The sequence below is a fragment of the Dama dama genome, chromosome 21, assembly GCF_033118175.1.
Source record: "Dama dama isolate Ldn47 chromosome 21, ASM3311817v1, whole genome shotgun sequence".
In the NCBI taxonomy this organism is placed as follows: Eukaryota; Metazoa; Chordata; class Mammalia; order Artiodactyla; family Cervidae; genus Dama; species Dama dama.
This window is the reverse complement of record NC_083701.1, coordinates 53852813-53880157: the sequence shown is the minus strand read 5'-3', so window position 1 is coordinate 53880157 and position 27345 is coordinate 53852813. Positions and strand designations below refer to the sequence as shown.

The window sequence follows — 27345 nt, the reverse complement described above, 5'->3', positions numbered from 1 at the left end:
TGTCACCTGGCAGGCTTCTCTGTCCATGGGATTTCCCAGGCAAGAATACTGGAGTGGGTTGCCATTTCCTTCTCCAGGGATCTTCCTGACCCAGGGATTGAGCCTGTGTCTCCTGCTTTGGCAGGTGAATTCTTTACAGCTGAGATGCCAGGGAAGCCCCAAATATTAGGGATAGAGTCAAGTTATTTAGTAACATGGAGGAATATAAAGTATTCTTTCAAAAACACCAGTAATTTTATCATGAAAATGAATCATGGTGATTAGCAAGGCTAAAATTCACAAAACCATTTTCCCTAAAGAGAAATAGAAGTTTCTGCTTTTAGAAGTAAAACATCTTGGTAAACAGTTATGTAGTAGCGCTAGGGGAAGTAGTGTGCACATAAGCCTCTGTAATAAGGAGTGATTACCCTATGTACTAACTAGCCTATATTTCATATATGTTCCATGTTTACCATCATCATCGTAAAGATTTTAACATATTATATCTTAATATGTGTGCTCAATCACTTCAGTTGTGTCCAACTCTTTGCAACCCAATGGACTGTAGCCCACCAGGCTCCTCTGTCCATGGGATTTTCCAGGCAAGAATACTGGAATGGGTTGCCCTGCCCTCCTCCAGGGGATCTTCCCAACCCAGGGATCGAACCCACGTCTCCTATGTCTCCTGCAATGCCAGGCAGATTTTTTTTACCATTGAGCCACCAGGGAAGCCAGTATATCTTAATAATGTATTGTAAATTTATCAACTCCAAGTCTGTAGCCAGAATTCAGCCTGTGCCAATTTGAGTCTCAGAGACAGACTTTTGGGTGAGGTGGTGCTAATGGTAAAGAACCTGCCTGCTAATGCAGGATGTAAGAGAAGCTGGTTTACTCCCTGGGTTGGGAAGATCTCCTAGAGAAGGGAATGGCAACCCACTCCAGTATTCTTGCTTGGAGAATCCCATGGACAGAGGAGCCTGGTGGGCTCTGGTCTATAGCGTTGCAAAGAGTCGGATACAACTGAAGCAACTTCACACACAGAAAAAAAAAATAGCTTTATTTTTTTGGGGGAGTTTGGGTGGGTTCCAACTGGTCAGGGGTCTGTGTGCTTGTGGGCAGCATACAGTTAACTTCTTTCACCTGGTAGGAGTTTTAATATCTGCAAAACAGCTCAAAGATATTGTTCTGTGTATCCCTTGAGGGGGGACCGAGACCCTGCCCCAGGCTGCATTACTGTTTCTTGTGTGCCCCTGTCTGTCTCTGCATCTCCTCCCTTCCCTGATTAGCACCTGTTTGAACCTGCCTGTAGGAACTCAAGGACGATCACAGAGGCTAGATGAAGCCCCTTTCCTGAAAACAAGGAATGGGGACCCAGAAAGACTTTTGTGCCCAGGAGCCTCACAGCATCCTGCTGGGTTTCAAAACCCCTAAAAAGCAGGACGTTTTCCCTTCAATAGCAGAAGCACATCCCAACACAAATTCTAAAGGGAAGGCAACTTTACCAGCTCTCCAGGAGACTTGGGGATTCTAAAAATTCCAAGAGATTCTTACAGCCCTCCTCAAAGCCTCTCCACTTAAGGTCCAGAGTCACTGTGTGTATAATGCTACCTTCAGTTCAGTTCAGTTCAGTCACTCAGTCGTGTCCGACTCTTTGCAACCCCGTGGACTGTAGCCCACCAGGCTCCTCCATCCATGGGATTCTTCAATGCTACCTTAGATTCTTCAATTAGTACCATGCCCCCAGGCCACTTATGTTATCTTCCTCCCACTAATGTAACCAGGCAAGTAGTCTATCCCACTTGCCTAGGTAGTGGTTTATTAACCTTTCTGATAAGTAATATTATTGATAGGTAAAATTTGTTGAATACCTGATTGACTGTTCTAGACACTGTTTAGACCTTCAGAATCAAGGTGAAAAAACCTTGAGAAAGATGATGAGTAAATAAGACAAGTAATTTACTAAGGTCAAAGACTTCTCTTTCACAGCAGACCCATAGACCTTACATCTAAGGAGCGGGGTTAGAATCAGGGAATAAATACATATAGCAATATAAATAGGGCTTCCCTGGTGGCTCAGATGGTAAAAAGTCTGCCTGCAATGTGGGAGACCCAGGTTCAATCCCTGGGTTGGAAATATCCCCTGGAGAAGGAAACGGCAACCCACTCTAGTACTCTTGCCTGGAAAATTCCATGGATGGAGGAGCCTGGTAAGTTACAGTCCATGGGATTGCAAAGAGTTGGACACAACTGAGCGACTTCACTTACTTAGTATATAAATAAATGTACATAATATATCAGATTGTGATATATCAGAATGCAGAGAAAAATTAAGCAGATAAGGAGAATATGAAATGCTGAAACAGGAGGGGTATGATTTTAAATAGGACAATCAGAGGAAGCAAATGAATAGACCATTTTTAGAGTATAGTGTTATTTTGATTCTATACGCAGGCATTAGTCACTGTCATTTGTAAATCAATGCCTGAAACAACAGGGTTTTTTCCCAGTGATGAAATATTAAAACAGGCTGGCCTACATTAGTCATTTGGCTTTTATGCACATGAATTATAGCATTAGTGATACTATTTAATTATATTTCATAAACTTGTATAATACTTATTCCAAAAGGAAATGTATTCTATGTTCTAATTCAGAATTGAAGTATTTCTCAATGGTGGAAATAAAGACCTCTAGGTAGGTCATTGATTGAGGGAGGTTTGTGATAAACATTTCTGTGTCCAAATAGTGTTAGGCCTCTTCATTTTTTTAAAAGAAAGTATGACAATCTCTACTTGTCCTTCTCAATTGGGGAAGAAGAAACAGTCACCTTTTATTAGGGACAGAATATGAGACTTCCATTTTTTTCATGGCAGCCAGAGTGGTTAAAAGGAAGATTGGGACAAACTGCCTGGATCAAATCCCAGTTTTCCACTGGTAAGTGGTGTATGAGAGAAAGAAAATGTTAGTCGCTTAGTCATGCCCGACTCTTTGTGATCCCATGGTCTGTAGCCACCAGGCTCCTCTGTCCATGGGATTCTCCAGGCAAGAATACTGGAGTGGGGTGCCATTCCCTTCCCCAAGGGATCTTCCTGATATAGGGATCAAACCCAGGTCTCCCGCATTATAGGCAGATTCTTTATCTTCTGAGCCACAAGGGAGATGAGAGTACCTTCCTCATAATGCTATTGTCAAGATCAAAAGAGCTAATATGTAAATGAAGTGCTTAGAACAGGACTTGATGCATAGTAAGGAATGTTTGCTGTATTAGTTTTAAAAACAGCATTTGCTTTTCTAGCATTTGCTATGTCCCAATCACTAGCATTAGCACTTGACATACATTGTCTCATGTATTCACACAAAAACCCTGAGAGTTAGGTAAAAATTTCTTTCATCATTTCACTAAAGAGAAAACTGAGACTCATAAATAGTATCAATAGGGCCCAAAGTCTAACAGTTGGTAAGTAGAGGGGCCAAGACACCAACACAGAGAAACTTCTGTAAAAGAGGAGTCTTTGGCATTAGTAAATTAGGAGTTTTGTATAAAAACCAAAGGCCTGGCTTGCTTAGGGACAGGAGGGCCAACTACTAATCAATGTGTAAATGCACCTCCTCCAACTGGCTCCTGTGATGGTTTCTATACCACTCCTGACTTAATCACCCATGAGAGTGCATATCTTCTGGAAAAGTAACTCCCAGGATTATTGAAAGTACAATGTTGTTTTTTTGGGGGGGTGGGGGGGGGGAGTTAATGCTTATTTTTATTTATTTATTTGGCTGCACCAGGTCTTAGCTGCAGCAAGTAGGATCTTCTAACTTCCTTCAGGCATGTGGGATCTAGTTCCCTAACCAGGGAACAAACCCGGAACCGCTGTATTGGGAGCATGGAGTCTTAGCCACTGGACCAACAGGGAAGACCCAAAAATACAGTGTTAACATTACATTTTCCAGATGATATTTTTTTAGAGAGGTAATGCTAACCATGATTCTGTTGTTGTTGTCCTGTTGCTAAGCCATGCGTTACTCTTTAAGACTCCATGAACAGTAGCACACCATGCTTCCCTGTCCTTCACCATCTCCTCAAGTTAGCTCAGACTCATGTCCATTGAATCACTGATGCCATCCAACCATCCCATCCTCTGTCACCCCCTCCTCCTCCTGCCCTCAGTGTTTCCCAGCATCAGGGTCTTTTCTAATGAGTTAGCTCTTCATATCAGGTGCCTAAAGTATTGGAGCTTTAGCTTCAGCATCATTTCCAATGAATATTCAGGGTTGATTTCCTCCAGGATTGACTGGTTGGATCTCCTTGCAGTCCAAGAGGCTCTCAAGAGTCTTCTCCAACACCACAATTCAAAAGCATCAATTCTTTGGCACTCAACCTTCTTTATGGTCCAACTCTCACATCCATACATGACTATTGGAAAAATCATAGCTTTGACTATATGGACCTTTGTCATAAGAGACATCAAATTTTAAATTAAATCTTTGGTTCATGAGCTGAGAGCCAGCATTATTTGGTTAATATTTCTCATAAGCTCATCAATAATTAGATGAAGAACTTTAAAAAATTAGTCATAAATTACAATAATAATTTGAAATAGGCCATATGCCATTTGTTGTTTTATTTCAAGTGTTCAACTCTTCAGTTGCTAGGCAAACTACAGTTAAGTGCCAAATCTAGTTCTGCTGCTTGATTTTCTAAATAAAGTTTTAATGAAACACAGCAGTGCTGGTCATTTAGGTGCTGTTTATGGCTGCTTTTGTGTTACAATAGTAAGGTTAAGCAGCTGAGACTATATGGCCCACTCTCTTGCCCTTTATAGTAAAAGATTGCTGACCCCTAAACTATTCCTACTTAAAAGTTTATCTTTAAAACTATATTATACTTAGTAAGCATGCCAAGTCATGTCAGTCATGTCTGGTTCTTTGTGACCCTATGGACTGTAGCCCGCCAGGCTCTTCTGTCTATGGGATTCTCCAGGCAAGAATACTGGAGTGGGGTGCCATGCCCTACTCCAGGGGATCTTCCCAACCCAGGATCGAACCTGTGTCTCACGCATCTCCTGCATTGCAAGTGGATTCTTTTCCACTAAGCCACAAGGAAAGCCCTAATATACCTAGTATAGGCACTGGTAAATGGCAGATGTTGAAAAATAAGTGATAAATACTTAGTAAATAAGTATGTTTGAATTCCACAAAATTGCTCAAAGCAGAAAAGTTCAAGCTTATCACAGACAGGCTAAGTTAGCAGTTAGCATTATTTCCTCCTTCATCTTGACTCTGTATCCCCTTAAAGAACATGCTGATCGCTTCTTGGCCTTTTGGCTAAGATCAAGTGAAGAACATGTTGAGCCTGTTCCATGGGAGAATCCTTGATTTCAATAGGCTCTAAACATGCAAAGTTAAGATGCAGAATGACATCTAAAGAAACAGTTTTCTACAGTTTCATAAGTGACAGAGAAACCACAGCTGACTAACTTTGACAGCAGGAGATAAGACAGAACAAGAATGGCTGTCAAAATAAGATTTATATCTTTTGGAGGCGACCTTCACCTTACTTTGGTGAACATTAGCAGAGTATCAATCAACATCCAGTAATGGGAAGTGAACTCAGCATGAATCATACTGAGTTAGCATCTCTTTAGCTCTTTACATTTCCTAAGTTCTTCATAACCACATATCCAACATTTCTTTAATTCTACAGACTATTCCCCAGAAATTTTTCTTCAGCATAATTCCAGTCTGATCTATCATTGATCTCTTGGACACTAAATTTTTACACACTGATTTTAGTTTTTAATTTCAAGTGTTTTTTTTAATGCCAAACCTTGCCTGAGGAGCTAGAGATAAAAATATGTACTCACATTATTCCCACCATCAAGACCTTGTGGACCAGGAAAGAAAAAAGATCCAAAATAAGAATGACGTTTGCGATTAGGGCTAGAAGTATCAAACAACCACGTGGAACTCCATGGATTCCATATGGAATAGCATTAGTAAATTTTTTCTTTCTTTATAGAGTCATTTCTTTTCTGAACATTTATTGCACCTACCAGGTGGAGACCTTCGTGTTGTTCCTTGCATGTAAGGTAGAACTGCAATGCTCAAGGAGCCATTATCATTCTAAGGAGGTTTGTTATTTGTTTAGTTTATAATAAACAACCAAATGAAGCAACAGAATCCTTTTAGAATGTGATTATTAGTACAGAGGAAATAAACAGGGAGAGATGGAAGTGACTTAGGGAAGGGTTAGTACTAACCACTCTCTCTAAAAATATTAACTTCTCTGGATCTCTGCCTTCATCTATAAAGGGAATACCTACCTCATAAATACTATAAAATTATTCAATAAAGCCCCCCGTATTATGCTTAAGACATGGGAAATCTCGCCACTCCAATTGTAAAATTGGCTGTTATTTATTGAGGACTGCTGGTCCTTTATGTAAATTATTTCATTCATTCTTTATACTTACTTCCATTTCACAGTTGAGTAAACTGAGGCTTAGAAGCCTGGGATGTCTTGCTCAGTGCCCCACAGTTAGAAAGAGGCAGAACTAGAATCAGAATCCAGCTATATCTGGCTTCATAACCTGTTCTCTTAACCACTATACCAGCACTTCCTGGGCAATATCATTGAAAAAGGATCTAAAGATGTAATAATCTGTGGCGAAAGCATGGGCCTCATAGCACAGGGCCAGTATGCCATGGTTTGCCTCATATACTTTGTAGATTCATTTGGGTTTCTAGTCAAATGACAAAAAGCAGATAAATGTAAAGTGGCTCCATTCAGTTAGGTTAGCTGCTGTTATTGTTAAGTTGCTAAGTCATGTCCAACTCTTTGTGACCCCATGGACTATAGCCTGCCAGGCTCCTCTGTCCTGAGATTCTGCAAGCAAGAATACTACAGTGGGTTGCTATTTCCTCCTCCAGGGGATCTTCCTGACCCAGGGATCAAAGTGTCTCCTGCTTGGCAGGCGAGTTCTTTACCACTTGGCCACCTGGAAAGGTCAAGTTAGGTTAACACCTGGTGATAAAACTAGCAACCCTTACCAAGGATGCAGATTTCAAGTTAGGACAAGGAATACAACATCCCCTTATGTTAGGAAGGTATAGTATGTGTTACAACATGTTTCCATGACCTCCTTGCAATTAATCTTCAAACATACATTTTCCTATATTACATGCAGACATCAAGGCTCAGAAAGCTTTGAATGGTAATGACTAGTGAAGCTAAAATTTCAAACCATATCTTCTGATTCTCACTCTAAGTCCCATGTTTAACATATCAGAAAGTTAAGAGTCAATGAAAATGCTGAATTTATGGTTATGCCTCCCCCATTTTGGCTGTCACTATGGGCTCTTCTGGGATGGCTAGGTAAGTAACTCTGTAACTCCGGAGGGGCCCAAGCCTGGTGCAGGCTGTCTCTCCAGGGAGAACGGGTAGAGAAGGAGTTGGCTGCCTTACAGGTGCTGTCCGCCCTGTAATCAGGGACTTTGTCCAAGACCTTTAGAACAAGACAACGAAATGCCCACCCAAAGTTTGGCAGCCCTGAGAGCTTAATTGCTGTTTAGAGACCACCTCTCTTCCCCTCCATCACTCACTTTACATTTTAAGACATTCTCATTGATTTCCCATCCCTGCCGGGTGAGCAGCCGAGGGATCACTTGTCTGTATTACAGTCTGCAGTGTCAGCCGTATGGGGCCAGAGAAGCATGAGGGAAATAAGATTGCGAATCTCTTCTTCAGAAAGGATCAGTATCTTCGTAGAAGTGAGATAGCCCATAACTGGATTCCCAGCTCAGACCCAGCCAAGATGCCTCATACAGAATTTCTAAGGTCTCATAAACACACCCTCGGCACAAAGGTAAGGAAACCAAAGTAAGACTTATTAAGATAAGCTTTTCCACATGCTTAGCCATTCACCAGTAATTTACCTGGAAGAGAAAACACTCAGAAAAGACCAAATAGGACACTCAACCCCTGGCAGATGAACTGGTGCATTGTTCAAGCATGGCTCATAAAAGAATTCACTGACATTTTATTCTCTAAATTGAGATGTCATTATAATTTGAATCCCAATTGTGCCAGCTGAGTTTTTCCCTTCCCAGCATGTTTCCAAATACCCACCTCCTGTGAGCAAGGGAACATACAAGCAACAGGAAGGAAGCCTGCTTTTCCTCATGTACGGTTATCAGTACCCAAACTTCCCCCTACAATAGTTGCTAGTACTGTGGCAAGCTTTGCAGCTAATCCTCAGGTCTAGCTGCAAAGGTTACCTAGCACACAGCTGCTTTCTACTGTTAGCAGAAGAGCCTGAAATCAGAAACATTCCAAAAATATGTTCCATCAGGACTTGGTATCACAGTATGAATAGGAATATCTTTGTTAAGTTCTGATAAACCCTGGATAGCACTGAGGATTAGTTTGGGGTTTTTTGGTTTTTTTTTTTTTAACCTTATCTGGACTCTTTTCTTAAATTGAAATATAGTTGATTTACAATGTTGTGTTAGTTTCTGGTGTGCAACAAAGTGATTCTGATATATAAAGAACATATATTGAAGAACATATACATTCTTTTTCATATTCTATCCCATTATGGCTCATTATCAGACATAGAATACAGTTCTCTGTGCTGTGCAGTAGGATCTTACTTTTTATCTATTTTATATATAATAGTTTATATCTGCTAATCCCAAACTACTAATTTACTCCTCCCCAGCATTTGGTAACTGTAAATTTGTTCTTTATATCTGTGAGTCTATTTCTGTTTCATGAATAAGTTCATTTGTATCATATTTTAGATTCTACATAATATAGAAGTGACATAATATGGTATTTGTCTCTATTTGGCTTACTTTGCTTAGTATGATAATCTCTAAGTCTATCCGTGGTGCTGCAAATGGCATTGTTTCATTCTTTTTCATGGCTGGGTCATATTCCATTGTGTATTATATACCACATTTTCTTTATCCATTCACCTGTTATTGGACATTTAGTTTGCTTCCATGTCTTGGCTATTGTAAATAGTGCCACTGTGAAGATTGGAGGGCATGTATCTTTTAGAAATGGAGTTTTCATCTTTTCTGGATATGTGCCCCCAAATTGCTGGGATTGCTGGATCATATGGTAACTATTTTTAATTTTTTGAGGAACTGACATTCTGTTTTCCACAGTGGCTACACCAGTCTGCAATCCTACCAACAGTGAAGGAGGGTTCCCTTAAGAATTAGTTTTTCATTCTCCCTACTCTTCTACACATACAGCCTGCATCAGTTCCAACCTTTAAGCACATGTTTTGGGTTTTTTGTTTGTTTGTTTGTTTGTTTGTTTGTTTGTTTAATTTGACTTCCCTTATAGCTCAGCTGGTAAAGAATCCACCTTCAATGCAGGAGATCCTGGTTCAATTCCTGGATTTGGCAGATCTGCTGGAGAAGGGATAGTCTACCCACTCCAGTATTTTTGGGCTTCCCTTGTGGCTCAGCTGGTAAAGAATCCACCTACAATGCAGGAGACCTGGGTTTGATCCCTGGGTTGGGAAGATCCCCTGGAGAAGGGAAAGGCTACCCACTCCAGTATTCTGGCCTGGAGAATTCCATGGACTGTATAGTCCATGGGGTCTCAAAGAGTCGGACACGACTAAGCAACTTTTCACTCATTCATTCATTTGGATTTTTTTTTTTTTTGCAAACTTTAGGGAAAAAAATATTTCTTCTCCAAATTCTAGGCATTATATTAAAGAGGATAAGGAGATTTTCAATTCAAACATACATCTCCTTAAAGTGTGTATGACTTTTCTCAGCGTCAGTCTTATCCTTTGTAAAATGCAGATAAAGTAAGGCAGTTGTGAGGAAAGTGCCAAGCACATTTCCTGCCACACAGTAGGCACTTCATACGTCTTCATTCTCTTCCTCTCTTTCATCTGCCAATTCCTTTTGCTAGATTGGAATACCTTTCATTTTCATCCAGTTTTCTTCATTCCAGATTGACACATGTGAAGAAATACTGCCCAGTTCCCTTCTCACACAGCCTCTCAGAGATTCTCAGAAAGTGAGGCTTACAACCACTCAGGTCTCTCTCACCCTGAGAGGCATTGGTATAGTTTTGCCCTGAGCCCTGGCTCTACCAACTGGAACAGTTCAACCTCCCACCATTTTTCCCCACTCTTCATGTGTCCATGCCTCTCCCTATCTTTGCTCATGAGGGAAAGTACAAGCTTTGAGGGTTCATCCCACATCAAAGCTGGGTGCAGAGTGTTGAGTATTCTCCACAAGAGGTGACTCACACTTGGTATCTGGAGATGCTCAGTGATTATTCTGGAGAACTGGAGGAGTCACAGCAGAAAGGCCACATCATGTTATACACAGAGGTGTGCCACCCTGTAACACCAACTGTCACCGCTGCTCTTGAATCTCCCCCACAGAGGGCCAACTCGAGGCTCTGCTGGCACACACAGCACCCCTGGGATGTAGAGTCTGGTTTTCTGTCCCCACAATCATCTCACTCAGGAAATAGCTCTGCTTAAAAGAGCTGAGGAAGTCCTCAACACCTATAGAACACTGAAGAAAAGAACTTTTCTTCAATTTCACTGGATATACCACACTTACAGATTTACACTTGAAAAGTCTTGTATCACCATTGTTTTCACTTAATTTCTCCTTCTCCACCCTCAGCCATCACCAAAGACAACCACAGTGTCTCTACTGGGAACCCCTGCTGATACTTTCATGGACCTTTTAAATCAGAGGAGAGACCAAAAACGCTTCAAAATTCTTACCAGAATGGCTATTCTGAGGGGAACATTTAGATACAGTACTTGACAGGTGGAGTCAAGAAGCCTATGCTTTAGCATCCCTGTGTGGCTTCTTGTCAAGAAATCTGCAAGTAATCCACAACACAGGTTATGGCCGTCCACCTCTCCACCGTGAATCACCACTCACACTTTATTCACTTTTATTATACTTTTGCTGACTTTGAGTTGATTCCAACCCCTTCTCCGGCCCCATCATTCAATTTTTAAATTCCATCAATGATCTCACTCCAAGAAACATCCACATTGAGGATAACTGTCTTTTTTAAACTGTCTGTGAAGACAGTAAGTCAAAACAAAGCAGAACAGGCTGAAAGTGGAAAATTCCAGGGGCCCCCAATCAATATTGAGGCTTGGCTAAGTTCAGATTTGCATAATTGTCTAGTCAAGTTTTTCCTTCCATTGTGCCAATTAATGTCACAAAATGCAAAGCATCATCAACCACATTGATCATAGGTCAGCTGGGAGGAAAAATATTCCCAGTAACAGAACATTTTGTTAATATGCAACTATACAGGAGAATGTGGATAAGTTCCAAACACAGAACATATTGTTACCCTTCAAACAATGGCATTAGAAGATTAAAGGCTAACTTTTATATCCATTAACCAACAAATGTGTCAGAGGAAGTACACTTCTGAAAATAAGAGTATTCCAGCCAGAAGTGCAAGAACTAGAGCACTTTGCTAATTTAAAGAGCCCTACCCCCACACAGACCTCCACAATTATATTTTAACATTTGCAAAAAATATTTACTCAGTAATAATTCAGCTGTGCATGAACACATTACATCAGAGGCATGTGTATGAAGGACTTCTCCCAACCTGTTGTACAATCCTACGGAAGTTAGTTGTTGATTTACTTTGTTCATAAAGCCTAAAACAGAGCTTTAGCATTATAGAATGTGGGATCCAACCTGATAAAGAGCCTATTTAAAAGTTAAAGTTACCTGTTATGACGCTCTTGATAATCATTCATTATAAAAGAAAAGTGGTAAATATTCTTCAAATACATTTGCTGATGTGGTTGTCATCTCCTGTTATATGACTTTGCCTTTTCAGTTCTAAGAAAGATTTTTCAAATTGCCCTGCAATTTAGATATCCTGCCACTAAATGACAGCAAGTGTTTCAGTGGGCCTTTTATTGAGTAATTTTTGCCTAACCATTCTTTTTAAAACTTCTATAGATTCGGTTTTTAACTTGACAGTACTCCTGAAAAAGGATTCAATTATTTGCTTTCTTCTCCAAGTGACACCTGTATATCTTTCTAGAATGCCATGTCTTCAACAATATTTCAGTTATAATGAACTTTCGAAGAGAAACAGTAGTGGGTCTAGAAGCCGGGGTCCTGAGTCTAGAGAAGCACTGCGTGCTTAGTTAGCTACAGGATATTAAAATAAATTCTAGTCATTTCTTCAGCACTTCAAGAAACTGCATCACCTCTCTGAATGCAGTGATTAAGATGATTATCAACAATCACTGTGGTTAGGAGCTGAATGGAGGGATACATATACCCCAGGGGCTGTTTCCCTTTGCCTGGCTCCAGAACCCCCAATAACAAAACCCAGTCACGTGAAAATGATCACAAACATATTTGAATATTGTCTCATCATTAGTAACATCAGTTAGATTTGTGTGGAATGTTCAAATCGGAGAGATTTTTGAGAGAAAGCCAGATTGTCTAATTACTGGCTCAGAATATGAGGTTCAAACATGTCACATGACCTGTCCAGTCTCCTCAGAACTCGGAGGTGGACTCTGAAACCAAGATGCCAGATCCCACTGAACTTTGTCCGTCACTCACATGCAGAAGGACCGTGTCACAGCCTTTATCTCCCAGGAGGGAACGTCTGGATAATAGCAAGACCCATGACCAAGCACAGGATTTTTTTTCTGAATCATACACAGAATCAAAAATCAGAAAAAAATTTTTCTTTATCAGTACAAGAGTTTCAACTAAATCTCCCAGAGTACTCTGGGATATCGATCAATTGCCCATGACTTCCTAGATGGACTAATAAACTAATCTTTGATTAATCAAAATTTCCTTAGATTTTACATAACCAGATCCTCATAAGTGATATAGTACTAATTGGGCTATAACCCCAAAAGACAGAAGTTTCCATTTTATTTTTTTCTGCAATTTTATTACTTTTGCATTTTAAATTTTCTTGTTTGTTTTTTCCCTAGGAAATTCATTAGTATGAAGAATTATTGTCTGCCTTGTTATGACAATTTTTCCCTAATCAGTACTTCCTAAATGTAACACTCCAATTTGGGGCAAAAATCATATGTAATTCCAGGGCTACCACTGATTCCTGCTGATATTATTGTTCAGTAGCTGAGTTGTATCCAATTCTTTGTGACCCCACGGACTGCCTCACGCCAGGCTTCCCTGTCCTTCACAATATTATCCTTTCAAACACTTCATAAACATTATTTACAGCAATTAGAAGGCTTCAGCTTACCATATATGTTGATTTTTGTAATTATCTGAAAGAAAGTGAGACTTAGAGTCAACAGACCTTAGTTTAATAACTAGCTTTGCTTTTGTTTCTTCTAGGTCTTTATTAAACAGTTCTTGAATCTTTTCAATCTTTGTTTCCAGGCTATTTATCTGTAACTCCATTTTGTTCTCAAGATTTTGGATCATTTTTATTATCATTATTCTAAATTCTTTTTCAGGTAGATTCCCTATCTCCTCCTCTTTTGTTTGACTTGGTGGGCATTTTTCATGTTCCTTTACCTGTTGGGTATTTCTTTGCCTTTTCATCTTGTTTAGATTGCTGTATCTGGAGTGGGCTTTCTGTATTCTGGAGGTCTGTGGTTCCTTTTTGTTGTGGAGGATTAACCCAGTGGGTAGGGTTAGACGATTGGCTTGTCGAGATTTCCTGGTTAGGGAAGCTTGCGTCAGTGTTCTGGTGCGTGGAACTTGATTTCTACTCTTTGGAGAGCAATGGAGTGCCCAATAATGAGTTTTGAGATGGGTCTATGTGTTAGGTGTGACCTTGGGCAGCCTGTATGTTGATGTTCAGGGCTATGTTCCTGCGTTGCTGGAGAATTTGCGTGGTATGTCTTGCTCTAAAACTTATTGGCTCTTGTGTGGTGGTTGGTTTCAGTGTAGGTATGGAGGCTTTTGGACAGTCACTTATTACTTAAAGTTCCTTGTAGTCAGGAGTTTTCTGGTGTTCTCAGGTTTTGGGCTTAAGTCTCCTGCCTCTGGATTTCAGTTTTATTCTTCCTGTAGTCTCAGGACTTCTCCAACTATGCAGCCCTCCTTTCGAAGACAATGGGCTGCTTTTCTGGGCGCCTGATGACCTCAGCTAGCGATCAGAAGTTGTTTTGCGAAGTTTGCTCTGCGTTCAGTTATTCTTTTGATGAATTTGTAGGAGAGAAAGTGGTCTCCCCGTCCTACTCCTCCGCCATCTTGGCTCCTCCCTCCCTAGCTTTGCTTTTGTATGTGAGCTGTATGACCTTATTACTTTGCTTCTCTGAGCTCAGTTACCATTCATCAATGAAATGGGAATAATAACACTTGTTCCACAGATCTCACTGGGACATGAACAGAAAATGGTTTAAGGGGAATGAAAGTATTTTGTTAAATCCAAGGAATTAAGCAATTAACTGCTATCAGGACTCCACTCAGGATTCAGGGTGTTGACAAGAAAGTGGCATTTTTTTTCCCTTGATTATCTTGATTGTTTAGATCAAGTACACCTAAGAACAACAACAACAAAAAAACAGATATTGAAAAAGTAATTTTGTGTCTACACTTGTGAAGAGGCCAACCACACCACTTCTGCACTAGACTCTGTTCCCTATTCAAGAACATAGCTCTTCCAATTGTCTTCTTTCTCCATCTGGATCATAAAATTTCCCCTCTCCTAGAGGATTGTTCCCTAAGCAAACAAAAATGCTGTAGTCTCTCATCTTTAAAAAAAAATTGATTCTTCATCCTCCTCTGATAGCCCTTCTGCTTTTCTATTCCTTTTCCCAGAAAAACTCTCAAAAGGTATGCTTATAACCTCTATCCATTTTTTCCATCTTCTCTTGAACCCACTCCAAACAGGCTTGCCTGATAAACGAAAGTTTTTGTTTGTATAAATAAACAATGTTTTTCTCCAAAAATCCTCATTTCCTCTTACTCATGCTTTTCTCTCTTGTAGTTGGTCTCCAAGTTTACAGGAGTGGTCTAAGAGGGTTATTTTAACTGTTTATATTTTGTCTTTACTCTTTCTCTTTCTTGAGTCCTGATCTGTAAAATCAGTTAGTACTTTTTACTAGGCATTATAGTAATAACCATCAGAAGTGGATAAATAAAATGTGATATATACATAGGATGGAATATTATTCAGCAATAAAAGAAATGAAGTACTAATACATGCCACAACATGGATGAACCTTAAAAAACATTATGCTAAATGGAAGACATCAGTCAGACACAAAAGACTACATGATCCCAACGGTATGAGATGTTCAAATAGGCAAATCTATGGAAATATAAAGGATATTAGTGGCTGGGAAGGGTAGGGGGATGGTAGAGAGTGACTGTTAATAGGTATAGAGTTTCTGGGATGATAAAAATGTTCTAAAATTAGATTGTGATAATGGTTGCAAAACCCTTGAATTGTACACTTTAAGTAGGTGAACTTAATTATATGTAAATTATATCTCTATAAAGCAATGTACAAGTTAATGTCATCAGTCATAAGTCAAGTTGGTAGCCTATTCCTCTGATATGTTGTGTTGAGAATGGCAGTTCACCTCTGTGGCCTTCCTCTAAAAACTCCATAACTTCACTTCAACCATGAGGAAAACATCATCCAAACTCAAGCTGAAAGATATTCTATAAAATGCCTCTCCAGTAATACTCCTCAAAACTATCAAGACCATCAAACGAAGGAAAGTTAGAAAAATGGTCACAGCCCAGAGGAACCTGAGGAGACGTAATAACTAAATATAATGTATCCTGCATGGGATCCTGGAACAGAAAAAAGGGCATGAAATCTGTATAAAGTATGGAGTTAGCTAATTCTGTGTAAAAATTGTCATTAATTGTGACAAATAAATGCACCATACTAGTGTAAGGTCTTAGTGGAACTTTGGTGTTGAGTATTTGGACATTCTGTGATTTTTCTATAAATCTAACACTGTTTACCTAAAGGCAAGATACAAATGTTAGCTAATAGTTTTAGAACTTGCAGTAAGAGTCATAGTGCTAGTACTAAAGATGGTAGTTAGGAAAACCAGTTTCCTCAGCAGCCTGGAATAGAGAACCTAGAGAGCCTCTGGCTTTTCACAGGCAGCACACATAGGCAAAGTTAAGCTTGAATCCATTCAAGGAGCTGTACTCTCAACCTTAACAATCAGATAGACACCTATCCAGTTCACATCTTTGTTTAAAAAATTTTAAAGGAAGAAAAGAAATACCTGAATAAGTTTTTATCTAGAGATTTTTATAAAGATAACAAAATGAGGTTTTGAGGCTTGAGTTAAAACTTCCTTGTGAGAACTATATGCCACTTATTCCATATAATTAAATATATTGAAAGAGTAAAATATCTATTGGGTTAGTTGGGGAGGTTTCATGCATATGTGCTTAGTCGCTCAGTCATGTCTGACTCTTTGTGACACCATAGACTGTAGCCCACCAGGTTCCTCTCTCCATGGAATTCTCCAGGCAAGAATACTAGAATGGGTAGTCATTCCCTTCCCCAGGGGATCTTCCTGACCCAGGGATCAAACCCCTGTCTCAGGCATTGTCTAATGGATTCTTTACCATCTGAGCAACCAGGGAAGCCCAAAATATCTATAGCCAGGGCTTGATTTTAAAGTTTCAAGCTGGTCCACATGAAAAAGTCAGCCCTTCACCATGGTGGCCAAGGACAGAGGCCTGCCCAGCTTAGACCCTCCTGTTCCCACCCTCCTCTCCCCAACCATCTCTGTAGGCAGCTTCTCAAGCTAAACACTAAGTTCCCTGGTGGTCTAGTGGTTAGGATTCGGCACCCTCTCAAGCTGAACACTATGTTTTACTTAACTGATTCTTATGACCTCTTCCTGGTCCTCAATATACTCTGCGAAAATGGCTGCCTGTTTCTTCATTGACTTCTTAGCTCCATGAAGCTGATGTTTTTAGAACTCAACACTCTGCATCTCCTTTGGCAGCTGTCCTAGCAGAGGGACTACGAAGTACCCCACAGAAAATGATGGCTTTGTAATGGTTTCCTCAAGCTTCCTAGAGAAAGAGGTCACTCCACTTCTTCCCATGGTCTGCAGTTGAAACTTGCACACGGAATTACTTCTGGTCCTCCTGCCCTGCCTCCCTATCTCATGCCTCCAGCATGTCACACACACCCAATCTCTGCAGCAACACTGTCCTGTCTTCTTTACCTTCAGATTTTGGCTTAACTATCACTGACACCAAACCCTCACTCACCAATCCTCAACCCCAAATCCAGATCAGGGGCTCTCATAGAACCAAAATTTTCCTCTCACTTAGCATTGATTGCATTGTATCAGATTGCAAAATACATGAAGCCACTGGCAATGTGTCTCTGGGTCACTGTCAAATCCTTAAGAGCCAGAAGATTAACTGGTACCCAGCAGGAATGCAAATGAATCTCCTGAAATAAATGGATAAATAAATTCCTTCCCAATCAAAAATATATGATAAGATCATTTCCCCCTGAAAACTGTCTCATGCTATTTCTCAAAGACCAGTAGGTCCTGGGGAAGAGGCTTCTGTAAAGAAGTAATCTTTCAACTCATTGCATATCCCATGCATTTCCCCAGCAAAATGTCAGTGCTTAAAGACAATGGCCCACTACAATATTGTAAAGGAATCAGCCTCCAATTAAAATAAATAAATTAATTAAAAATTAAAAAATAACACACACAAAAAAAAAACAATGGCCCAAAGATATTTTTAAATTTGCATTTTTGTCACTTATTTAGAATCACAACAGAAGTAAAGCTTGAACAACCAACAGCAAAATTAATTGGGTATGAAAGACAGTCTCCAGGACATTTCCTTTCTAGGTGTTTGCTCCTATATTAAGAAACTGTTAAAATCCAAGTTATGGCTACACTAAACACTTGTGAACATTTTAGAAAGTGATTAAATGCAACTAGAGATATTTGGAATTGACTAAAATAGTTCCGAGTGAAATTAAATGTATTCTCTATCAGCCTACTGGGGACGTTTTTCCCTCTGGGTCAGTCATAGAAACATCTTTGTATTTGTTTCATTCCACATGCCTTAAAATTTTTTTAAATATATTTCAAACAAAAAGCTGAAATGTATTAAGGATTCGTTTTACTAATTAACTAATCTCTATTTAAAAGGGATTTTTAATGTTAAAAAAATTTAAATGTTTACAAAAATTCTCTACCAATACTTGGGAGTGTTAAAACACAGAAAAGGATCATGTTTACATATTTTGAAATAATTATTTCTATATCTGAATTTATTCAGCATTTATTGAGGGCTATCTTATGTCACGTGTGTGTGTGTGTGTGTGTGTGTGTGTGTGTGTGTGCTCAGTTGTGACTATTTGCGAACCCATGGACCGTAGCCCACTAGGCTCTTCTGTCCTTGGGATTTCTCAGGCAAGAATATTGCAGTATTCTTGAAGTATTCTGGAGCTGTCATTTCCTTCTCCAGTGGATCTTCCTGACCCAGGGATTGAACCCATATCTACTGGCATCTCCTGTGTTGCCCACGGGTTCTTTACCTACTGAACCACCTAAGAAGCCCTCTCTTATGTCACATACTGAATTAAATTCCCAAGGAAAGAGAAATGAACAAACTTTACTCATGTCCTGAAGAAAGTTCACCATCTATTGGACAGGTGGACAAATATAACTCACTGAAATAAAAAGTGTGGGGAGTGATGCCAAAGTATACATGGGGAGCACATGGCAGAGATGCTAACCTAAAAACTGACTGCTTTCTTCTAAGACAATGAAAGTTGCTCCCTCACTCACACTAAGTAAAAACATGTAGGTAGATATTAAATGTGGATTTAGTGGATTTAGTTGTAGGGAAAAAATAAACAGATAAAATTCAATCTTAAAGTTCAGAAATTTAACAGCAATAAGTAAGTTGGAATTATACTTAGAAGAAGTTGAATGTTTTTGGCACCATATGGGGATAACATAGTAGAAATCTCATTAATGAAAATGAGTTTCACAGCGAGAGCAAACTATAAAGAAAAGAGCATGGGCTTTGGCTTAAGCAGACTTAGCTTGAATCATGGCTGTCCTTTACTAGCTATGTGTCTTTAGACAAATCACATAGATTCTCTAAACCTCAATTTCTTCATATGCAAAATACTAGCTTACATATTAATAAAGATTAAATAAGATCATGTTTACATATCTTTATGACAGACCATTATAAAGACTCTAATGTAACGCTGGCATTCCAACTGTAGGTTAAGCCAGGGGCTCAAATATAGGATGCTCAGTCCTTGGCAAGGAGTGGGAGGATGTTGGCAAGTGTGAAGCAGTGGCCTGATGTCAGAGAACCTGAAGTACCAGGCAGTGGACAAAACAGAGATGTGAGTGATGATGATGATGACAAAGATGATAATTACTATGGCTCCTTCCAAGGCTCAGAATACTTATCACTGAATTAAGCTTTTAATTTCCTAGGATCAATTAAAGTATTTACTCCTAACCTTCAATGTCAGCTTAAGAAAAAGCAGGCTTCCATTAACCTCTTGTCTGAATAGATCCTCCTTATCTCTGAAAGAAGGCAGGATCTCTGGAATGTTTTACTTGGTATTATATTAGTCAATGGGAATATCACTTTCTACTGAACAACTTCTGTGCCCCAGTAAGCCAAATATAAAATGTAATTATTCTACCTGCACCGAGTCAGTAGAACAGTGAACAGTGATCACCCAGGGTGTGAGGAAAGCAGGAGGGCTTGGGGGACATTCTTCAAGGGCAGGGAGAGCTTCAAGAAAGTGATCAAATGGCCCTGGGAGCCATGGAAACAGTAACTTGAGACTGGGTGGATAGATAGTACTTAGGTACTATTGCGGAGAAGTTGTAGGAGCTATTTAAAAAAAAAAAGATATTAGTAGCTCAAAAAGCTATAAAGGCTATGTGTGTCCATAAGTGAGCTTCCCTGGTGGTTCAGATGGTAAAGAATCTGCCTGCAATGTGGGAAACCTGGGTTCGATCCCTGGGTTGGGAAGATCCCTTGGAGAAGGGAACGGCTACCCGCTCCAGTATACTGGCCTGGAGAATTCCATGGACAGAGGAGCCTAACAGCCTACAGTCAATGGGGTCGCACAGAGTCAGATACAAATTAGAAGTTTTACAGAAAATGGTATTTGGAAAGCTCAGAAAAGAGACAACTGCTATAGAATAACAGCAAGAGGACAGAATTACCCCCACAATGCAGGATTTGTAGGAGTGCCTGGGGTGGACAAGATATGGTTAAAGGGTAAGACAGAGTCCCAGAATCAGAAGGAGTACTAGTGGGGAAAAGGAAGGTACTCTAACAGAGAAGAGTAAGACGGATTCTGTCATCAGTATTAAGTACAAGGAGTTGAATTTATAGTGGATACTAATGACAGAGTAGATGTCTGGCTGTGGAATCCTTATTTCTACACAGCAGGGTCTCTCTTGATGCCAGAACAAGCTAAAGGCTGGCAGTGGGGCTTCAGAAAAGCAGCTGGGAGGTTAAAGGAGGAAGCATCAGTCCCTCCTACTTTCAAGTATTTTCAAGTTCCGAACATCTAGAAAGTCTGGGCTGAGGAATCTGAAATTTTTCAAACGCTGCAAGGGACTAAAGATAACTGAAAACTGATTTTAAAATATGAAAAGTGTTGCTCTTGAAGAAAAGGTGAGTAAAGATAGGATTGGATCCAAAGTCTCCTAATGCTTACCACAGACACTTCTCATGCCTTGGATTACATTCTGTTAGACTGGGATTTCAGCCATGACTTCATGGCTATCGTGGGTGGTCCCCGCTCGCAGAGAACATTGCACTCCAGGTATCCACTGTCCTCTGACTGTCTCTCCTCTTCTCCGCCTCAAGATTCTCTCTAAAGCCCCCAGAAATTTCCAGGCAGGAGAATCCTGGCGGTACAGGGCAATTTAAATAAGGCATCTCTCAACAAAGGGCAGTTGGTGAATAAATGCCTCCCAAACTGGACAAATGATCCAAATGTATCACTTGACCCAAAGTTTTCCCCAGTGGGAGCTGTCAAAAATACACCTTATTTTGGCTTTTCCTCCTCTGTCCCTCTATCCTCTGTGCCTTTAATCTTGCTCCCTGGGTTCATCTCCGAAATAAACTGCCCTCACCCAAGTCCTTGCCTTGGGACTAAAGTTTGGAAGAGGGCAGGGAAGGAGTCACCTTATTTTCATACTTTGGTCCTGTTTTGTTTTAATTTGTGTTTGCACTGCATTTCTGTTTCTCCACAGGTCACCAAGATGCTGGCAGTGGTTGTCATCCTGTTTGCCCTTTTATGGATGCCTTACAGAACCCTTGTGGTTGTCAACTCATTTCTCTCCAGCCCTTTCCAAGAAAATTGGTTCTTGCTCTTTTGCAGAATTTGCATTTATCTCAACAGTGCCATCAACCCAGTGATTTACAATCTCATGTCCCAGAAATTTCGTGCGGCCTTCAGAAAGCTCTGCAACTGTAAGCAGAAGCCAATGGAGAAACCAGCTAACTACAGCATGGCCCTAAATTACAGCGTCATCAAGGAGTCTGACCATTTCAGCACAGAGTTGGATGATATCACCGTCACTGACACTTACTTGTCTGCCACAAAGGTGTCTTTTGATGACACCTGCTTGGCTTCTGAAATAACCTTCAACCAAAGTTGATTGATGGAGTAGAGAAAATGGATGATAAAGAAAATGAAAATCTGTGCAGTTATCAACCCAAGAGAGGAAACAGCCAATACTCATATGTGATGACAGAGCAGACAAATTCTTTGCCGATGTTCTAATAAATCCCGGCCCAAGGTACTCTATCCCATGAGAATGATTCTGTTTCATTCTCATATCAAAAAATATACATCATAAAAAAAAACTGAGCAGATCTGTGAAAGATCCAGATGGTGGAAACTTTCCATTTGAGACTTTTCACTGTATATTCTGGGGCTGTGAATTTTAGATAAAATCAAGGCATCTATTTACTCTATTCAACATAACTTTATCAAATGTATTTTTTCACCCCCTCCAGATTATTCATACATTTGAGAATTTGGCAACATGAAAAAGTTTAATGTTTTCATTTAGCATTTCATTTTAATAATGTACAGTGCTATCTTCATGAATATCTGAAACTACACTGAAATATAGGAAAAAACATTTTATTTGTTGAGTAAAAATGAGATTTCAGACAAATATATTCACTGTTTGAAAAATGTCATAATGCCTATAAAATTCTGAGTTGATTTTTTATATTTTACAAAGTAGATGGTCATCATTCAGCTTTAGTGTAAATAACCAAAACCTCAACATAACCAAAATTACTAATTGAAAAGACATGTAGATTTGATATTTAAATAAGTCCAGTTCTATACTCTTCAAGCCTTCAAAATGATGGGTAAGACAGGAGAAACAACTAGATTAAATAATTGTGAAGATACAAACACATAATTAATATTTAAAAATATAACCAAGACAAGAGCAAGGTTTTACTTTTTCCTCTGAAACTTTTAAGGAAGAAAATCCTAGTTTTGAGCATTCCCGTGTATAAACTACTGAGCCATGTCAAGCAAATCCTTCTAGTTGAATCTAGCTTAAAAGTCTGAAACATTCTCAAAAGCTTAGTTGCTATTCTAAGTCGACCAAAGACTGACTATTACACTTCCAGATGAAGACCCCACTGAGCATTGTAGTCATTGGATTTTAACTTGTCTGCAAGTGTCTTTCCTGCCTGCCTGCTTGTCTTTTGTAGGTTCTTCTTCTTTTTTTTCCCCAAATGCTTGTGATTGTGATATTTGGTTACAGATTCTAAATCAAAGCAATGAAAAATTTTGTCAGCTTTATGTTCAATAGAGCTAAAATTGATTTCATCTCACTGTTGATATATCTTCACAGTTACACCAGGCCTGCTCTTCTATTCCAGCGATTATTAGAGAGATGTGAATGTGAATCTCTCAGGGCCTGCTTTAATCCCTTTTGGCTGACTCATCTACTAAGATCTGGCTAATCAGTATCTCCCAGTGTCAAAATGGCCCTCGGTGTTGATTCAGTAATAGCTGAATTTTAATGATTGGGTTGAAAATACTGAATACTTTTAAGTGCCCGGAAAGACACATTTTCCTTCTCCAGGGTATATCCCTACCTTGTGGCTTTTTTTCTGAAACCTATTGCTAATGATCATTACTCACACAAATACCTTGTTTATGAGGAATATGCTACTCAGTTTGGGAAACTTTAGCTTTTAAATGCCACGTCATGGAGATTCTGCCATCTAAAACCTCAATCCCGAATATGCTTTGGTGAAAATTGGCCTCATCTACTCCATGAAAACATTCTTATCCTGTCACTGTGGCAGTGAAAAAATGCAAGCAAACATTTATAGGAAATGCCCTAAAAGTCTATATGCATGACACTAAGAAATCTATTTTAACTGACTTTTCATCCTGGATTAAAGATTGAATTTGGAATCACACAGATAGAGCACTAGAGTGACCCAACCCCAAATCACACATGCATGTGTGTGGGTGCATACAGACACATGCTTGTAGTTCCGTAAGTTACTTAACAAGGGGGATTGTAATATGCTAGATTTTTTTGATAACAGGAAAGAACTGATGTCTTTGAACATCTACTATGTCTCAGGCATGCTAGTAGATAATTAATCAACATTGTCTTCATCACAGTCTCACTCCAGCTGTGGTTTTCTTATGATAAGACCAGGGATCAGGGATTAATTCCCCAAATTGTGTAGATGTTAGGGAGAGAAAATGAAGAAATGTCTTTCTTTTTTCTTTTCCTTTTTTTCAAGCTAGCATGCTGATTAACATTCTTGTGACCTGATGGCATAATTAAAAATATATATATATACTTTGCAGAATGATAATATTAGATGTTGAAAACTATTATGATTAGTTTTATATGTTATGCACAGAACATAATATACTCTTCCTATCTTTGGAAGCTTAATATATGGGCTCAGTTTTTGTTTTAATGCTTAAAAAGTTATTTGCTAATAATCTGTTAGTTTTAGACTACGTGGGAAATTCAAAAGAACACAGTTCATAGTGTTTCAACTCTAAAGCAAATGCCATTATGAAAAACACAGTTAATAGTGTTTCCACTCTAAAACTAATGCCATTATGAAGTTAAATGTTCCCATGCAATATCCAATAGATATTTGGGTTTACACAGCACCGATCTAACTTTTTAAGGTATTCTTTATTACACTGTACTAAATAAAAAATACTGCCTTAAATAACCAAAAGTTAACAAATAATCAAATGAAAAATAAAAAGCTAGATTAAAAGTTGCTGAAGGAGTGAAGTAATGCTATTAAGGCCTCACCTAATAAAATTCCTTGAGTTATTTTATTACTTCCAATTTCATTAATTGCTGAGGTCTTTGGTTAGATCTTGCACCTAAAATAATTAGGTAAAGGGCACAGATGATTAATAAAACAAACAGACATAAATTTCCACTTCAGACTTCTCCATCAGTATTATGAGTACATTTCTAGAACTTCTCTCCAACAGAAATATTCTAAATAATGAAGAGAAATGAGAAAAATATAAACTCTGCAATTATTCTTAAACAACCCAAATCCATAAAACAATGTAACTTGACAATAAACCAAAACAAATGGCTGCTTTGAGCTAAACAATTAATTAAATCAAAGGAAACTACAGTCATAAAACTTGAGTGTAACTAAACACTAAATGGATACTTGAATTGTTTCATTTTTGTGATGAAATAACAATGAGGACATATCTTAGTAATGCTGAATCCACATGGTTTTGAACTACTCAAAAAATCAGAGTTACATCACTGTTGTTATTGTTGTTCAGTGTCTAAGTCATGTCTGGCTCTTTGTGACCCCATGAACTGTAGCATGCCAGGCTCCTCTGTCCACTATCTCCCAGAGTTTGCTCAAATGCATGTCCATTGAGTCGGTATTGCTATCTAATTATCTCATCCTCTGCTGCCCCCTTCTCCTTTTGCCTTCAATCTTTCCCAGCATCAGGGTCTTTTCTAATGAGTTAGCTCTTCCCATCAGGTGGCCAAAGTATTGGAGAGTCAGCTTTAGCATCGGTCCTTCCAATGAATATTCAGGGTTGATTCCCTTTCGGGTTGACTGGTTGGATATTGCAGTCCAAGGGACTCTCAAGAGTCTTCTCCAGCACCACAGTTCAAAAGCATCAGTTCTTCAGCACTCAGCCTTCTTTATGGTCCAACTCTCACATCAGTACATGGCTACTGGAAAAACCATAGCTTTGACTAGATGGACCTTCATCAGCAAAGTGATGTCTCTGCTTTTTTGATATGCTGTCTGGGTATGTCATAGCTTTCTTTCCAAGGAGCAAGTGTCTTTTAATTTCATGGCTGCAGTCTCTGTTCATGGTAATTTTAGAGACCAAGAAAATAAAATGTGTCACTGCTTCCACTTTTTCCCCTTCTATTTGCCATAAGGTGATGGGATCAGATGCCATGATCTTAGGTTTTTTGATGTTGAGTTTCAAGCCAACTTTTTCACTCTCCTCTTTCACTCTCATCAAGAGGCTCTTTAGTTTCTCTTTGCTTTCTGCCATTAGAGTGGTATCATCTGCATATATGAGATTGCTGATATTTCTCCCAGCAATCTTGATTCCAGCCTGGGATTCATCTAGCCTGGCATTTCAAATGATGTACTCTGCATCAAAGTTAAATATAAGGGTGACAATATACAGCCTTGATGTACTCCTTTCACAAATTTTGAACCAGCCCGTTGTGTGGTTCTAACTGACCTGCATACAAGTTTCTCAAGAGGCAGATAACGGTGCTCTGATATTCCCATCTCTTGAATTTTGCACAGTTTGTTGGGATCCACATAGTCAAAGACTTTAGCATAGTCAGTGAAGCAGAAGTAGATGTTTCTCTGGAACTCACTTGCTTTCTCCATGATCCAACAAATGTTGAGAGTTTGATCTCTGGTTCCTATGCATTTTCAAAACCCAGCTTATATATGTGGAAGTTCTCAGTTCACACACTGCTGAAGCCTAGCATGAAGAATTTTGAAGATAACCTTGCTAGCAGGTAAAATGAGCACAATTATGTGGTACTTTAAACATTCATTGGCATTACCCTTCTTTAGGATTGGAATGAAAGCTGACCTTTTCCAGTCCTGTGGCCACTGCTGAGTTTTCCAAATTTGCTGACATATTGAGTGCAGCACTCTTAACAGCATCAGCTTTTAGGATTTTAAATAGGTCTGCTGGAACTCTGTCACCTCCACTAGTTTTGCTCGTAGTGAAGCTTCCTAAAGCCCACTGGACCTCACTCTCCAGAATGTCTGGCTCTAGGTGAATGACCACACCATCATGGTTATCCAGGTCATTAAGACCTTTTTTGTATACTTCTGTGTATTCATGCCACTTCTTAATGTCTTCTGCTTCTGTTAGGTCCTTACCATTTCTGTCCTTTATTGTGTCCATCCTTAAATGAAATGTTCCCATGATGTCTCCAATATTCTTGAAGAGATCTCTAGTCTATCCCATTCTATTTTTTCCTCTATTTCTTTACATTGTTCATTAAGAAGGCCTTCTTATCTCTCCTTGCTATTCTCTGGAATGCTGCACTCAGTTGGCTATATCTTTCCTTGTCTCCCTTGCCTTTCACTTTGTTTCTTTCCTCAGCCATTTATAACGTCTCTTCAGACAACCACATTTCCTTCTTGAATTTCTTTTTCTCTGGAATGGTTTTGAGTCCTGCCTCCTGCACAGTGTTATTAAGTTGTGTCCATAGTTCTTCAGACACTCTGTCTACCAGATCTAATCCTTTGAATCTATGTATCACCTCCACTGTAGAATCGTAAGAGGTTTGGTTTAGGTCATACCTGAATGGCCTAGTAGTTTGTCTTACTTTCTTCAACTTAAGCCTGAATTTTGCAATATGGACCTCATGATTTGAGCCATAGTCAGCTCCTGGTCTTGTTTTTGCTGACTCTATAGAGCTTCTTCATCTGTGGCTACAAAGAACATAATCAGTCTGATTTCAGTATTGACCCTCTAGTGGCGTCCATGTGTAGAATAATCCCTTGGGTTGTTGGAAGAGGCCGTTTGTTATGACCAGTGCGTTCTCTTGACAAAACTCTGTTCGCCTTTGCTCTGCTTCATTTTGCACTCCAAATCCAGATTTGCCTGTTTTTATGAGTATAATCTTGACTTCCTACTTTTGTATTCCAATCTCCTAAGATGAAAAGGACATCTTTTTTTGTTGTTCATCCTAGAAGGGGTTGTAGGTCTTCATGGAACCATTCGACTTCAGCTTCTTTGCATCAGTGGTTGGGCCATAGACTTGGATTACTGTGATGTTCAATGATTTGCCTTGTAAATGAACTGAAATAACT

The 27345-nt window shown here is 39.3% G+C and overlaps 1 protein-coding gene across 1 annotated transcript in view; it reads left to right on the top strand.

Moving 5' to 3' along the window:
• The window catches only part of TRHR (thyrotropin releasing hormone receptor), a 44353-nt gene extending 22608 nt beyond the window's left edge, over positions 1 to 21745 (top strand). Inside the window, exon 3 of the mRNA XM_061122851.1 lies at positions 21228 to 21745. Within this exon, the coding sequence (XP_060978834.1) occupies positions 21228 to 21635 (408 nt within the window). The 3' untranslated portion in view covers positions 21636 to 21745. The remainder of the gene's footprint in view (positions 1 to 21227) is intronic.
• Positions 21746 to 27345: the final 5600 nt, after the last annotated feature.